Source organism: Abramis brama, assembly GCF_963993115.1.
Source record: "Abramis brama genome assembly, chromosome: 7".
Classification (NCBI taxonomy): Eukaryota; Metazoa; Chordata; class Actinopteri; order Cypriniformes; family Leuciscidae; genus Abramis; species Abramis brama.
In genome coordinates, this window is record NC_139969.1 from 22,616,167 (window position 1) to 22,630,482 (window position 14,316).

The 14,316-nt window shown below is 36.4% G+C and overlaps 1 protein-coding gene across 1 annotated transcript in view; it reads left to right on the forward strand.

Moving 5' to 3' along the window:
* The first annotated feature begins 5,193 nt into the window (after positions 1-5,193).
* The window catches only part of LOC311086281 (myosin-7-like), a 28,897-nt gene continuing 19,774 nt past the window's right edge, over positions 5,194-14,316 (forward strand). Inside the window, exons 1-31 of the mRNA XM_084119085.1 lie at positions 5,194-5,321; positions 5,428-5,487; positions 5,595-5,802; positions 6,297-6,440; positions 6,534-6,690; positions 6,796-6,823; positions 7,123-7,228; positions 7,337-7,429; positions 7,536-7,599; positions 7,804-7,902; positions 8,008-8,111; positions 8,216-8,354; positions 8,460-8,578; positions 8,659-8,808; positions 8,919-9,089; positions 9,187-9,496; positions 9,718-9,788; positions 9,867-10,072; positions 10,153-10,276; positions 10,365-10,501; positions 10,617-10,872; positions 10,963-11,205; positions 11,291-11,467; positions 11,584-11,729; positions 11,820-11,910; positions 12,001-12,390; positions 12,562-12,688; positions 12,775-12,893; positions 12,996-13,192; positions 13,493-13,676; positions 14,082-14,247. Coding sequence (XP_083975211.1) covers positions 5,602-5,802; positions 6,297-6,440; positions 6,534-6,690; positions 6,796-6,823; positions 7,123-7,228; positions 7,337-7,429; positions 7,536-7,599; positions 7,804-7,902; positions 8,008-8,111; positions 8,216-8,354; positions 8,460-8,578; positions 8,659-8,808; positions 8,919-9,089; positions 9,187-9,496; positions 9,718-9,788; positions 9,867-10,072; positions 10,153-10,276; positions 10,365-10,501; positions 10,617-10,872; positions 10,963-11,205; positions 11,291-11,467; positions 11,584-11,729; positions 11,820-11,910; positions 12,001-12,390; positions 12,562-12,688; positions 12,775-12,893; positions 12,996-13,192; positions 13,493-13,676; positions 14,082-14,247 — 4,519 coding nt within the window. The 5' untranslated portion in view covers positions 5,194-5,321; positions 5,428-5,487; positions 5,595-5,601. The remainder of the gene's footprint in view (positions 5,322-5,427; positions 5,488-5,594; positions 5,803-6,296; positions 6,441-6,533; positions 6,691-6,795; positions 6,824-7,122; positions 7,229-7,336; positions 7,430-7,535; positions 7,600-7,803; positions 7,903-8,007; positions 8,112-8,215; positions 8,355-8,459; positions 8,579-8,658; positions 8,809-8,918; positions 9,090-9,186; positions 9,497-9,717; positions 9,789-9,866; positions 10,073-10,152; positions 10,277-10,364; positions 10,502-10,616; positions 10,873-10,962; positions 11,206-11,290; positions 11,468-11,583; positions 11,730-11,819; positions 11,911-12,000; positions 12,391-12,561; positions 12,689-12,774; positions 12,894-12,995; positions 13,193-13,492; positions 13,677-14,081; positions 14,248-14,316) is intronic.

Sequence of the window (14,316 nt, forward strand, 5' to 3'; positions counted from 1 at the left end):
CATTTTCATTCCTGTCAAAAATTACCCTGACTTAAGTCTATATTCAAGCCAAGAATGTTTCAGCTCATCACATCTCACACACACACACACACACACACAAAGTTGGTGACAAATCTATCATTATGAGGACATTCCATAGATGTAAGGGTTTTTTATATTGTACAAACTGTATATTCTATCCCCCAACGCATACTCTAACCCCTAAAACTACCCATCACAGAAAAATGTCTGCATTTTCACATTTTAATAAAACATTGTTTAGTATGTTTTTTTAAGCCATTTTAATTACAAGGACTCAGGAAATGTCCCCATAAACCACATTTATGTTGTAATACCAGTGTAATACCCATGCCATTATACAAATTTGTGTCCTAATGAATCATATAAACAAGAACACACACATTGGATTTCCATGTCTTATGGGGACTTTCCATATACATGATTTTTATACTGTAGGCTACATGTGGTCAAACTGTATTATTGCCCTATACAAAACCCTCACAGAAAACTTGTGCTCATTGGATAGAACTGTTTACCAGAAGGAGGCGCTTTAAAGGAGTTTAAAAACCCTCTCTTTTCAAGGATGAGCTTACTCGATTACGGTATCTTATGCAATGACGCCCCCTGGATCTTGAATTGAGGTTTCACAGGATTCAAGTCAAATTTGAAGTTGTGCTGTATGAAGTCAGAATATCTTTTAAAATAAGAGTTATTATTATTATCATTATCATTATACTGAATTATTTAGATAATATTTCAAATTTATGGTTGGTAAGTAAACATAAAATCATAAGATTATGCCTATTTTTATTTATTTTTTACCTTTTTCCACAGCAATGTCTTACAATTCCTCAGCACAGTATAAGTCTACCTAGTTGGTGGGTGGGTGGGTGGGGGGAATGGGTTACATTTTAATATGTTGTATATTTTTTCTTATATTGAACTGACTGCTCAATAAAAACAATTGTTCACACATACACAAAAGATTATGCCTATTAATACTGAATACAATGCATTAATATTAAAGATTTACACTTCATATCATTAACAGCTTGTGTATTGTATTGTGTATTGCTGCTGATGTCAGACCATTATTAATGGAGTTTATAAATCTATGAATCCTGTATTTATTTAGATGGTCTACATGGCCTTTTGAGATATTCTCTCAAAGAAATTGTTCTTGATTTATATTCTCTTCATCTCATCTAAAGTGATCCGTACAGGTACAAGCCTTATGCACCTTATGCACATATAGATGCTCATCCGTGTTTTTTTATACAGTAAGAATGTGCTAGTATATACTTCATTTAATCATTCAAATTAATGTATCATATTTAACTGCATGCAATGTTCTTTTGGGTTACACCAGAATACATAAAAGTGAGCCATATAATGAATCTTAACAATAATCGCTATTTCATTGTGTAAACTGAAAATACAGATTAGGATTTGCTAAAAAATACAATACACAAATATTACTTACTGATGTCCCAGGCGTTCACCGACTCTTAAAATATGACACATTTAAAATGGGCTCTTGGGAATGGCTGGAGTCACTGTGTCATTCTCATAGAATGAACAGCATGTCTGCGGTTTATCAGCTGCCCTTATGCTTTAAATAGCCACACAATAGTACCTTTAAGACATCCTGCAGTTACACAGTATATGAAACGCAGTATATGAAACCCATCACACATTCTAATGCTCAAAAAATACCAATTACAAACACATTAAAATGTTATTTCACCTTTATTCTTGTATCATATTCTTGGCCTGTAAACCTTTTTTTATAATCAGTGCATGCAAATTTGCATAGCATGGTAATAGATCTACTATACCTGGCCTGTTTTCATAGTAAATTATCCACTGTAACTGTTGATCACTTTTAATGTTGCTTTTTATGTGTAAAGGCTTAAATTATTAATGGGATTTGGAGACCATTTTGCTTCATTACTACATTTAACCTTTTAATAGGTTATTATGATACCCAGATAAAGTATGCTGTCTGTTCTCTTGACTGAAGAGCACAGTCATCCCTGGCTTCTTCCTCTGCTAAAGCTTTGATTGGCATCCAGGGCAGCTGCAAGGCTGGGTGTGCTTCGTCCCGCCGCTGGGCTGGAATAACTGCTAAATCCATACAGTTCATACGGACTGACATGCGTCATGCCCAGCATCATACAATCAGTCACGAGACACTTAAAGGCATTGTCTCAAATACTGAACTTTCAAGATGAGAGAATGCCATTAAACAGGATTATTTTCATTCACTTTATTGAAAATAGTATTGGCAATCCTGAATCAAAGTTGAATGAATTTGGGGTTGTGCTAAGGTCATCCGTCTATACTGTATATTAGTATTTATTTAATATTGTTACGTTGTAAATATACATGCTAAAAGCTCTTGATCTCAGATGCCACATTTTATTAAAAGAACTTGATGTAGATCTTTATAAAGAATTCAACATACAAAGTGCTAATAAAAGACATTCACACTATTCAAGCGCTGCTCTTTGTGCTTTCAGACATCCTGTTTATTAAATGGAGGGTCGACATTGTTATGACAACCTGTTATCCTGTTACTTTTTGTTTGGAACATTAGGACTGTTTAACGGCCATATATAAGTTGTCTATTGTGAATGTGTGCTGTTCAGGGAATGGGAGTGACTGTGAGACCTCTCAGGAATGCTACTATGGCTAATAGCCACTAGATGTATGGTTACATCTAGCACCTAGTTATCCTCTGCTTAATGCTGTCAGAAACCTTTCAATAACTGCTTTTATCTCAGCTGTCTCTTGTTGAAGCTGGAATGATGAGGGTGCCTATGTTGTGATTCCTTTTAAGAAAACATAGGTACAGGCCTGATGCAAGTAAAAAAAAATTTCCATCTCGGTTTGGTAAAACCTAGTAGTAAGGTAGTATAGATTAACATGAAGTAATAATACACATTACTTTTAAAGCATACGTTTTATAGTTTCTTATTAAAAATCATACATAATTATAATAATGATCTTGTTTAATGTTAATTACCACATATAGGCCTACTAATAAATGTATAACATTTAAAGTTGTATATGTTGTATGTACAGTATAATGACTAACAATAATTGATAGTACATTTATAAATTATATACAATTATTTAAATTCCTTATAAATTATAAAACATCGTAATTTGTGATTTAGAAAAGTATTTTCATAAATTAACTTTAACTGACATCCATAAATGCTACAACAAAATTATCATTGTTAGTTCTTTATACTGCCTTAACCTTATTGAAAAGTGTTAGCCATTTTTTTATTATTTAAAGATGAATACTAAAACAGTACCTGCTTAAGAGTCAGTTCAGATGGATGTCCAGTATTGGCACAATAAGTGTGTGTAAAATAAATCCCACAGGTTACCACTGTTCTGCAGTGACAGGAACATGACATGGTGTTGAAAGGTCTCTCTGATGAACACTTCGAGTTGGCTGGGAATCTGCTGCATTAGTGACGTCCCCTGATAATCTCCCCTAACAAGAACCATCAGCACCCCTGCCCGCCACCATATCACAGGACACCACTATGGCCTCTTATGAAGCTTTTCTATATCTAAATCCACATCTTTGTCAGTTTCAATACAAAACAATGCAAGGGCAACATTTAGGATGCTGGATTTTGTAATGTTGAAACAGAATCTAAGTCTTTTGCAGACTTTCTTAAAGAAAATTATTAAAAAGTTTGGGGTAAATGTTTTTTATGTTTTAAAGTGCTGCATTTATTTAATAATATAACTTAATATATTATTATAATATAATAATATAAAAATACAGTAAAACATTAATATTGTGAAATATTATTACAATAAAAAAAACTTTACTATTTTGTCACATGAGATTTATACATCACATGAAAGCTGAATAAATAAGCTTTCCATTGATGTATGGTTTGTTAGGATATTTGGCCGAGATACAACTATTTGAAAATCTGGAATCTGAGCGTGCAAAAAAATTGAAACATTGAGAAAATCGCTTTTAAAGTTGTCCATTTATGTTCGCGATTCTGATGCATTCAATCACACAACTAAATGTTTTATATATTTATGGTAGGAAATTTTCAAAAATATCTTCATGGAACATAATCTTTACTTAATATCCTAATGATTTTTGTCATAAAAGAAAAATAATATAATTATAAAAATATTATAAAATATAAGATCATTTTGACCCATGCAATGTATTGTTAGTTATTGCCACAAATATACCCGTGCGACTTGTGACTGGTTTTGTGATCCAGGGTCACACATGTAAATGTAATTTATTCCTGTGATGGCAAAGCTGAATTTTTAGCATTATTACTCCAGTCTTAAGTGTCACATGATCCTTCAGAAATCATTCTAATATGCTGATTTGCTGCTCAAGAAACATTTCTTATGATTATACATGCTGAAAACAGCTTAACGTGATTGTGAGGGGGAGTAAATGACGACATAATTATATATTTGTGGTGGACTATCCCTTTAACTTCAGTATGGAAGAACTCTTAATTTCCCAGAATGTATTACCTGTGTTGAATTTCTTTAAATTCTTTGAATTTAGTAAGTTCCTGTCATTCTAATTTAACCTCCTGTGTGTAAGATGTAAGACAAAAGGGAGCCAGTTCTTAGATTCAGAATTTTGCCCAAGTCTGCAGTGTAGTACCATAAAAAGAGAAGTAATTTGGCAAATTATGGCTTTAGCTACAGTAAACTGTATATCGAGCAGTAAATGTGATCATGTATAGTTTGTCGTGTGCTGGGAGCAACAGTCCAAATGACCTTGTGTTCTCTAGACCTTGTGTTCAGCTGACAGGGTGGGGCACAAGAGGGGAAGGATGGAAACTAAAGGACTAAAGCACTTGGCTTGATTTAACCACAGTATCAGCATAGTGGACGCTGCCCTGAGGAAAGGCCAGACACCCACACCTTTGAAACACAGTGTCCTGGACCGTAACAAAACTACAGATAAGAGAGGGGCCTAGATAAAATCAATGTGTGAGTGATAGGTGAAGGGCCAAAGAATCAGAGATGGAGAATATGTATTCCTGTGACTCACACAAAAGATATTCAGCATTCCTGGCCATCAGCCTGAACGCTTACAATGGAGCACCTCTAAGTGCCAGGACACCAAAAGATTGGCTTGTTTTAGTGTCTTTGATGTGCTTACGTCAGGAGGGGGGCTCACAGGTCAGATGTCCTTGGCCTTATAGGGTTAGTGCAATCGAGGTTATAAATCCCATCTCTGCTATTGTGCTGAATCTCAGCATACTGTACACCGGACCGGGACCCTTTGTGGTTTTTCGTGTGTACGTTCTTTCCTATGACTATGTGTGTTGTGCTATTGCTGTACTGCTTTTGTGTTATATTTATCACTACATATACTTCATGTGTACATTTTTCTCTGTATTTTAGGAGGAATCGCAAACACCTGGAGCCTCCATCTGCATCTGCTGTCGGTCATTAACCTAATAGGTAAATTTATGTTACGATGCAAGCACTGGACAATTGCATTGAAAATCACTTAAACTGCATTAGTTCTTCTTTCTAGTTCACAAGTCCTTTGTTTTTTATAATTTAAGGTTAACTATGGGTGATGCTGAAATGTCAGTTTTTGGGCCCGCTGCCCCTTTCCTGCGGAAGTCTGACAGGGAGCGTCTAGAGGCGCAAACAAAACTATTCGACTTAAAGAAGGAATGCTTTGTGCCGGATTCAGTGGAGGAGTTTGTTAAAGCCAGCATCACGAGTCGAGAGGGTGGCAAAGTCACTGTGGAGACACAGGGAGGGAAGGTCAGTGAAAAAAGAACATGATTTCCATCTTTTATGACCTTTTATGAGGCTTTTGTGAATATTTGATCAGCCACTATGTAATTTTGATATTTTATATCAGCCAAAATTATTACTGGGTAACTTCTTTTACACACACATACATTCTAAAACATGGTAGCATTTTTTAAGCAGGCTTCATTTCTCAAAGTCTCATAGGCTACATAATAAACAATGCATTGAACAGATAAACAGTATACTCAAATAATTTATGCTGAACATTGTACAACTAAGTCGAGAATTATCTAAACCAGATTTTTTTTTTTTTTTTGACAAGCCTTGTTAGCTGAACCCTCTGAGGGTGCATGTTTTAATTGTATAAAAAAATGGTGTTTTAAAAATTATTAAAATTTAATTTGGCATTGATGTTTCCAGTACAATCTTACTGTCCTCCTACAGTTCCCTTGGGCTTTTCGGTTGGAGAACCCTGCTCTAAAATTTATCCTTTATTTGTACAGACTGTCACTGTCAAAGAGAGTGACATTATGCAACAGAATCCCCCCAAATTTGATAAAATTGAAGACATGGCAATGCTGACCTTTCTCCATGAGCCTGCCGTGCTGTTTAACCTCAAAGAGCGCTATGCAGCATGGATGATTTATGTGAGTATACAGGAGTTTCAGCTGCTTCTCTGAAACCAAACATTTATACTTTAAGTATACATTTATTTATACATTTATACTTCTTTTCTACAGACGTACTCAGGGCTGTTCTGTGTCACTGTCAACCCTTACAAGTGGCTGCCAGTGTACAATCAGGAGGTGGTTCAAGCCTATAGAGGGAAGAAGAGGAGTGAAGCTCCTCCCCACATCTATTCCATCTCTGATAACGCCTACCAGTACATGCTGTCAGGTAATACTCACAAAAATACAAAAAATGTACAGATAATGAAATCAGCACCAACAAATAAAACAAAACAAAACAAAAATGGATATTTCTTATTCTGTCCTTGAACAGACCGAGAAAACCAGTCCATTCTTATCACGTAAGTGACAAAGCACACCGCATGTCACTATATTGCCACTTAACTTTTGTTACAGTACAGAGAAGTCTTCTGTATTTCTGCTAACTTAGCTACAGTAATCTTCTGGCAATGCATTAAATGGATAGTTCACCCAAAAATTACAATTCTGTCATTTACACATCTACATGTTGATGAAAGTCAAATGACTTCTTCCACAAAGATATATTGTAGAATGTCCATGCAGCTCTTGTCCATACAATTCAATACTCTAAAACTATTACATAAGTAATATATCTAACTTTGTTTATTTTTGATCCTAGTGGAGAGTCCGGTGCTGGGAAAACTGTGAATACTAAAAGAGTAATTCAGTACTTTGCCAGCATTGCAGCAAGTGGAGGGAAGAAGGACTTGGCTGCTCAGAACAAGGTGTTATTTTAAGAAAGGGACAAATATAGATGTGCTGACAAAGCCTTTGATGCCTAATGTTTTAAATATGTTTTTACCTTCTTCTGGGTTTGTGATCTCCTTATCTAGGGAACCCTGGAGGATCAAATTATCCAGGCTAACCCTGCATTGGAGGCCTTTGGTAATGCTAAGACCATCAGAAATGACAACTCCTCAAGATTTGTAAGTGAACGTGTACTAAATAAAAGTGTACTAAATAAAAATTGCAGAGCATATTCAGTTTTATGCAACATGGTGTAAGAAGGCTGTTCAACATATTTTTCTATAGGGAAAATTTATTCGAATTCACTTTGATACAAGGGGGAAACTGGCATCTGCTGACATTGAAACATGTATGTCATTGCTTTCTTTTTGCAAACATTTCATGTCATAGTGTAAGTTTACTTGATAATGATATACTAAAATGGAAAAGTTATTCCTTTGCTTTTTTTTGTATAGATGACAATTTTGTCAAAACGATCCCTGTACAAATGAAAATGACAAATTATAGTGGACTACTTGTACATTATAAAACTATGTTCTTTCTATTTGTCTAGATCTCCTGGAGAAGTCTCGTGTGGTCTTTCAGTTAAAGGCTGAGAGAGACTATCACATCTTCTATCAAATCTTATCCAACAAAAAACCTGAGCTCCTTGGTGAGCAAATAAAGTAACTTCAGATACTCAATAAATAATACAAAACCTAGATAGACTTGAATATAATCTTGTGCTCTCTCTCTTCTATTTAAACTGTATAAACAGAGATGATGCTAGTGACAGCAAACCCATATGACTACGCATTCATCTCTCAGGGAGAGACCACAGTTGCTTCTATTGATGATGCTGAGGAGTTAATGGCCACCGATGTAAGTTTCTTGCCATTAAAGCTGGATAAAAACCATAATGATCTTTGGCCACATAACATTCATGTCTTAAGGCACTAACATACCCAAGCATTCTACTTTCACAGAGTGCCTTTGATGTATTGGGCTTCACACAAGAAGAAAAGAACTCTGTGTACAAGCTGACTGGAGCCATTATGCACTTCGGCAACATGAAGTTCAAGCAAAAGCAGCGAGAGGAACAAGCAGAATCAGATGGAACTGAAGGTAAGGAATTGAACCTCACATCAAAATGCAGCAAATTCAAATGTCACCACCTCTGTGAATTTCTTTATTTTAGTCATTCTTTATGTAATGAATCTTGATTTCCAGATGCTGACAAAGCAGCATATCTAATGGGTCTAAATTCTGCTGACCTTATTAAGGGTCTATGCCACCCAAGGGTCAAAGTTGGAAATGAGTGGGTCACCAAGGGACAAAGTGTCCAGCAAGTAAGTACTTAATCCAAGCTGACAACAATGAGAGAACGAAAAGTAAAACAAACAAAACTTTTATGCGCTGGTTATTTCAGGTGAACTCTGCTATTGGTGCCTTATCAAAATCAGTGTATGAGAAAATGTTCCTCTGGATGGTGGTGAGAATCAACCAGTCTCTGGAGACAAAGCAGCCTCGCCAGTACTTCATTGGAGTGTTGGATATTGCTGGCTTTGAGATTTTTGATGTGAGTACTGAATGCTTAACACACAAGTTACACCTCAGCATTTCAAATTTCTATATATTTTCATATAAAACTGTTACTGCAACTAAATACTATTACAAATTCATGTACAGTTCAACACCTTTGAGCAACTCTGCATAAACTTTACCAATGAGAAACTGCAACAGTTCTTCAACCACCACATGTTTGTGCTGGAACAAGAGGAGTACAAGAAAGAAGGGATTGAATGGGAGTTCATTGACTTCGGCATGGACTTACAGGCCTGCATCGATCTCATTGAGAAAGTGAGTCACCAATAATTGCTACAACAAGTTTTAATTACAGCAAGAATATATGTGTTTCTTTGATATTAGCATTTCTCCATATTCCTGATTCCTTCAGCCTATGGGCATCATGTCGATCCTTGAAGAGGAATGCATGTTTCCCAAAGCCAGTGATACAACCTTTAAAGCAAAGCTTTATGACAACCACCTTGGGAAATCAAATAACTTCCAGAAACCCAGGCTTATGAAGGGCAAGCCAGAGTCTCACTTTGCCCTGGTTCACTACGCTGGTACAGTGGATTACAACATCAACAACTGGCTGATAAAGAATAAGGACCCCCTCAATGAAACCGTGGTTGGGTTGTACCAGAAATCCTCACTGAAGTTGTTGGCTTTATTGTTTGCCAACTATGCAAGTGCAGATTCAGGTGAGCTTGTAATGTATTTAAAAAAATTGACATTATAAATTTGATGAACCGTCTACTTTAAGTAATGTGAGGTCATACGAAATGTGAAAATCAAGCTATAAATCAATAGTGTCCACACTGTATCAAGGAAATTGCATGGTATTTTAGCTCCATCATTAAACATTTATGAATAACTCACAAATTACAAAAACTCAAACTTTTGATTATATTTTGTCGAGCAGAAAGTGCAAGTGGTAAAAAAGAAAAGAAGAAGAAAGGGTCATCATTCCAGACAGTGTCTGCACTTCACAGGGTATGCCAATGCCTGTCAATACCAAAAAACTATTTGTTCTATCCTAGTCAAAATTTGCTAACAAGTGATTCCTTACAGGAGAACCTTAACAAGCTAATGACAAACCTGAGATCAACACATCCTCACTTTGTACGGTGCATCATCCCCAATGAGACAAAGACACCTGGTGCGATGGAGAACCCTTTGGTCATGCACCAGCTACGCTGTAACGGTGTACTAGAAGGCATTAGGATCTGCAGGAAGGGCTTCCCCAACAGAATCCTCTATGGGGACTTTAAACAGAGGTACCATGAGTTCAGGGAAGGAAAAATATTACTAGAATTAACTGCAACACCTGCTTGTTTTAATTTTTTTTAATTTTCAGATATCGCATCTTAAACCCTGCATCTATCCCTGAGGGACAGTTCATAGACAGCAAGAAAGGAGCAGAGAAACTGTTGGGTTCTCTGGATATCGACCACCAGCAGTACAGGTTTGGGCACACTAAGGTAAGTCATGTATCACTACCTACTAGGAATATGTGAAATGCTGTAAAAGGAAAAGGTTGCGATAACTTAATGTCTGCTATTACATCAGGTATTTTTTAAGGCTGGTCTTCTTGGCCAACTGGAGGAGATGAGAGATGAGCGTCTATCAAAAATAATCACTGGGATTCAAGCAAAGTCTCGTGGTCTTCTCTCAAGGGCTGAGTACCAAAAGATGGTAGAACGCAGGTAATGCTTATCTCACAGATTATATTAAACTATATTAGCGATGTGTGTTTATATATGCTGTTAAATTTTAAATGGTGTTTGAATGTATTTTTTATGGATTCTCTGCCAAAAAAAGGGATGCCCTGCTTGTGATTCAGTGGAATGTACGTGCATTCATGTGTGTCAAGAATTGGCCCTGGATGAAACTCTTCTTTAAAATTAAACCATTGCTGAGATCTGCTGAAGCAGAGAAGGAAATGGCCAATATGAAAGAGGAGTTCTTGAAACTCAAGGAAGCTTATGCAAAGTCTGAGGCTCGTAAAAAAGAACTTGAGGAAAAAATGGTGACTCTTCTTCAAGAAAAGAATGACCTTCAACTTCAAGTTCAGGCTGTAAGTTTGTCAAATTTCATAAATAAAAGATTGGAATAAACAGTATGTAATTTTATGCATGAATCTTTGTAATGTTTTCAATGCAAACAGGAACAAGATAATCTCTGTGATGCTGAAGAGAGGTGTGAAGGTCTGATCAAAAACAAGATTCAGATGGAGGCTAAAACCAAAGAGCTCACAGAGCGGCTTGAGGATGAGGAGGAGATGAACGCAGAGCTGACAGCTAAGAAGAGAAAGCTGGAGGATGAGTGCTCTGAGCTGAAGAAAGATATTGATGACCTGGAGCTGACTCTGGCGAAAGTGGAGAAAGAAAAGCATGCTACTGAGAACAAGGTTTCATACAAACTGTAATTAACTGTGAAAAGGAAATGTCCATCTCTAATAAAATGTTTAATTAATATTAGCTTTATACACACAGGTGAAGAACCTGACAGAAGAAATGGCAGCTTTAGATGATATTATTGCCAAGCTGACAAAAGAGAAAAAAGCCCTGATGGAAGCTCATCAGCAGACACTGGATGACTTGCAAAGTGAGGAGGACAAAGTCAACACCCTCACTAAGGCAAAAGCAAAGCTGGAGCAGCAGGTGGATGATGTAAGTAAGCCAAGCTCCTTGTACGTGATGTGTAGATACTTTGTTGTTGTTGTTTTGTGAAGAAACAAGAATGTTTGTTACAGCACATTAATAATTTAATTTGTTAAATCCGTTAGCTTGAAGGATCTCTAGAGCAAGAAAAGAAAATCCGAATGGATCTAGAAAGAGCTAAGAGGAAACTTGAAGGAGATTTGAAGTTAACCCAGGAAAGTTTAATGGACCTGGAGAATGACAAGCAGCAAATGGAAGAACGACTGAAGAAGTAAGACAAACTACTTTATTATTAGTGTATTATTGTTGTTTTGAATGTTTGAACATCATAATAAAATAAATTCCATAATTTCATTTTCAGAAAAGACTTTGAAATCAGTCAGCTCAACAGTAAAATTGATGATGAACAAAATATAATTATCCAACTACAAAAGAAACTCAAGGAGCTGCAGGTACTTTATAATACATTACTTAATGATCGGTTCTGTTGATCATTGTAATGTGCATTTTGAAGGGAAAAACTCTACTTCTCTTTATACTAGGCTCGAGTTGAGGAGCTGGAGGAAGAGCTTGAGGCAGAAAGAGCTGCCAGAGCCAAGGTGGAGAAACAGAGAGCAGATTTAGCTAGAGAGCTGGAAGAGATCAGTGAGAGACTGGAGGAGGCTGGAGGAGCTACATCTGCTCAGATTGAGATGAATAAGAAACGAGAGGCAGAGTTTCAGAAACTTCGCAGAGACCTTGAAGAGGCTACTCTGCAGCACGAGGCCACTGCCGCCACACTGAGAAAGAAACAGGCTGACAGTGTGGCTGAACTTGGAGAGCAAATAGACAATTTGCAGAGAGTCAAGCAAAAACTGGAAAAGGAGAAAAGTGAACTCAGACTGGAGCTGGATGATGTGGCCTCCAGCATGGAGCATATTGTCAAGTCCAAGGTGAATTGGCTGATTTTTTCCCTTTTTTTTGGGGGGGGGGGGCATGATTTTATTTATTCATAAATATTCATAAATATTGACCTTAGAATAAAGATATTTAATTATCTGTTTGTTTGTTTTGTTTTTACTTCTGGAGAATGTCTATACTAATACAATATTTACTCATAATAGACTAATATGGAGAAAATGAACCGAACTCTGGAAGATCAACTGAATGAATTCCGTAACAGGTATGAAGACACTCAAAGGGCCCTAAATGACTTTACAACTCAGAAGGCAAAGCTTCAGGCAGAAAATGGTAAATCAGCAGTCTTGTCTTGACTATAAAATGGTGATGATTTTATAAGACAACAACAATTTATTTACCTGTTTCTTTCAAAACAGATGAATTTGCTAGACAGTTAGAAGAAAAGGAATCATTAATCTCTCAGCTGACCAGGGGTAAGAACTCCTTTAGTCAACAAATGGAGGACCTGAAAAGGCAGTTAGATGAAGAAATGAAGGTAACATACACTTGTCCACTTCCCTTATATTTCCACTACCGCTTGTCCTTCAAGTAATTTATAATCTTCTATAACAAAGTGATCAAACAAATATTTTTATAGGCGAAGAATGCTCTCGCCCATGCTGTACAGTCCTCCCGTCATGACACAGATATGCTCAGAGAGCAGTATGAGGAGGAGCAGGAAGCCAAAGCAGAGCTACAGCGAAGCATGTCTAAAGCTAATTCTGAGGTGGCTCAGTGGAGAACCAAGTATGAAACTGATGCCATTCAGAGGACTGAGGAACTGGAAGAAGCCAAGTAAGATATGAAACCTTTATAACTCTAAGTACATAAATGTACATGATATTAGGAAACATTCAAAAGGACCCAGCAATGACTGCTTGTGTTTCTTGTATTGATCTCTAAAACATTTGGATTTGACATCACATTTTCTCTGTTCTGCCAGGTTTTTTTGAGTTCCACTTTTCAAAACCCTGCTGAAAAATCCAGCATGAAAAAACTACCTTATGCTGGTAACCAGCGATGCTGGATGTTTCAGCAGGGAAGACTGTTCTTTTAATTACTAATTACTTTTTATTTACTTTTAATTCCATGCAGGAAGAAACTGGCACAGCGTTTGCAGGAGGCCGAGGAGGCAGTGGAGGCAGTTAATGCTAAATGCTCTTCCCTTGAAAAGACTAAACACAGACTCCAGAATGAAATCGAAGATTTGATGGTGGATGTGGAGAGATCCAACACTGCTGCTGCAGCTTTAGACAAGAAACAAAGAAACTTTGATAAGGTAGTATTTAAACGAGAGACTAAAACATTTAGACAACATTTATAATTGTATGAATTCACCTTTATATATAGAGAAAGAGAAAAAGAGAAAACTCAAAATTCAGTCAAAAGTCTTGACACACCTATACTCATTCTTTATTATTCCTATTTTCCACTCTTTAGATTAATGGTAAAATAATCAGAATTCTGAAATAAAACCAATGGAAGTATGGAACTTGCATGGCCAAAAAAATGTTAAGCAAATAAAACATTTTAGATTGCAAATTTTCTCTTGTAAATCCACCCTTTGCCACAGTCTCCATTCCAAATTATTAGTTTAAAAAATGTATTCAATTCATTTTATTACATTTTTATTAGATCAACATTCATTATCAAAAATCGACTTAATCCATTTTTTTCCTTTCAGGTCTTATCTGAATGGAAACAGAAGTATGAGGAGTCTCAGTGTGAACTGGAGAGCTCTCAGAAGGAGGCAAGATCTTTGAGCACAGAACTGTTCAAGCTGAAGAACTCCTATGAGGAATCTTTGGATCACCTGGAGACCTTGAAGAGAGAGAACAAGATCCTGCAAGGTTCTTGCTATACGAAATTCTGCTACTTTGTTCATGTTTGCATAAAATTACATGTATTTGTTTTTGTAT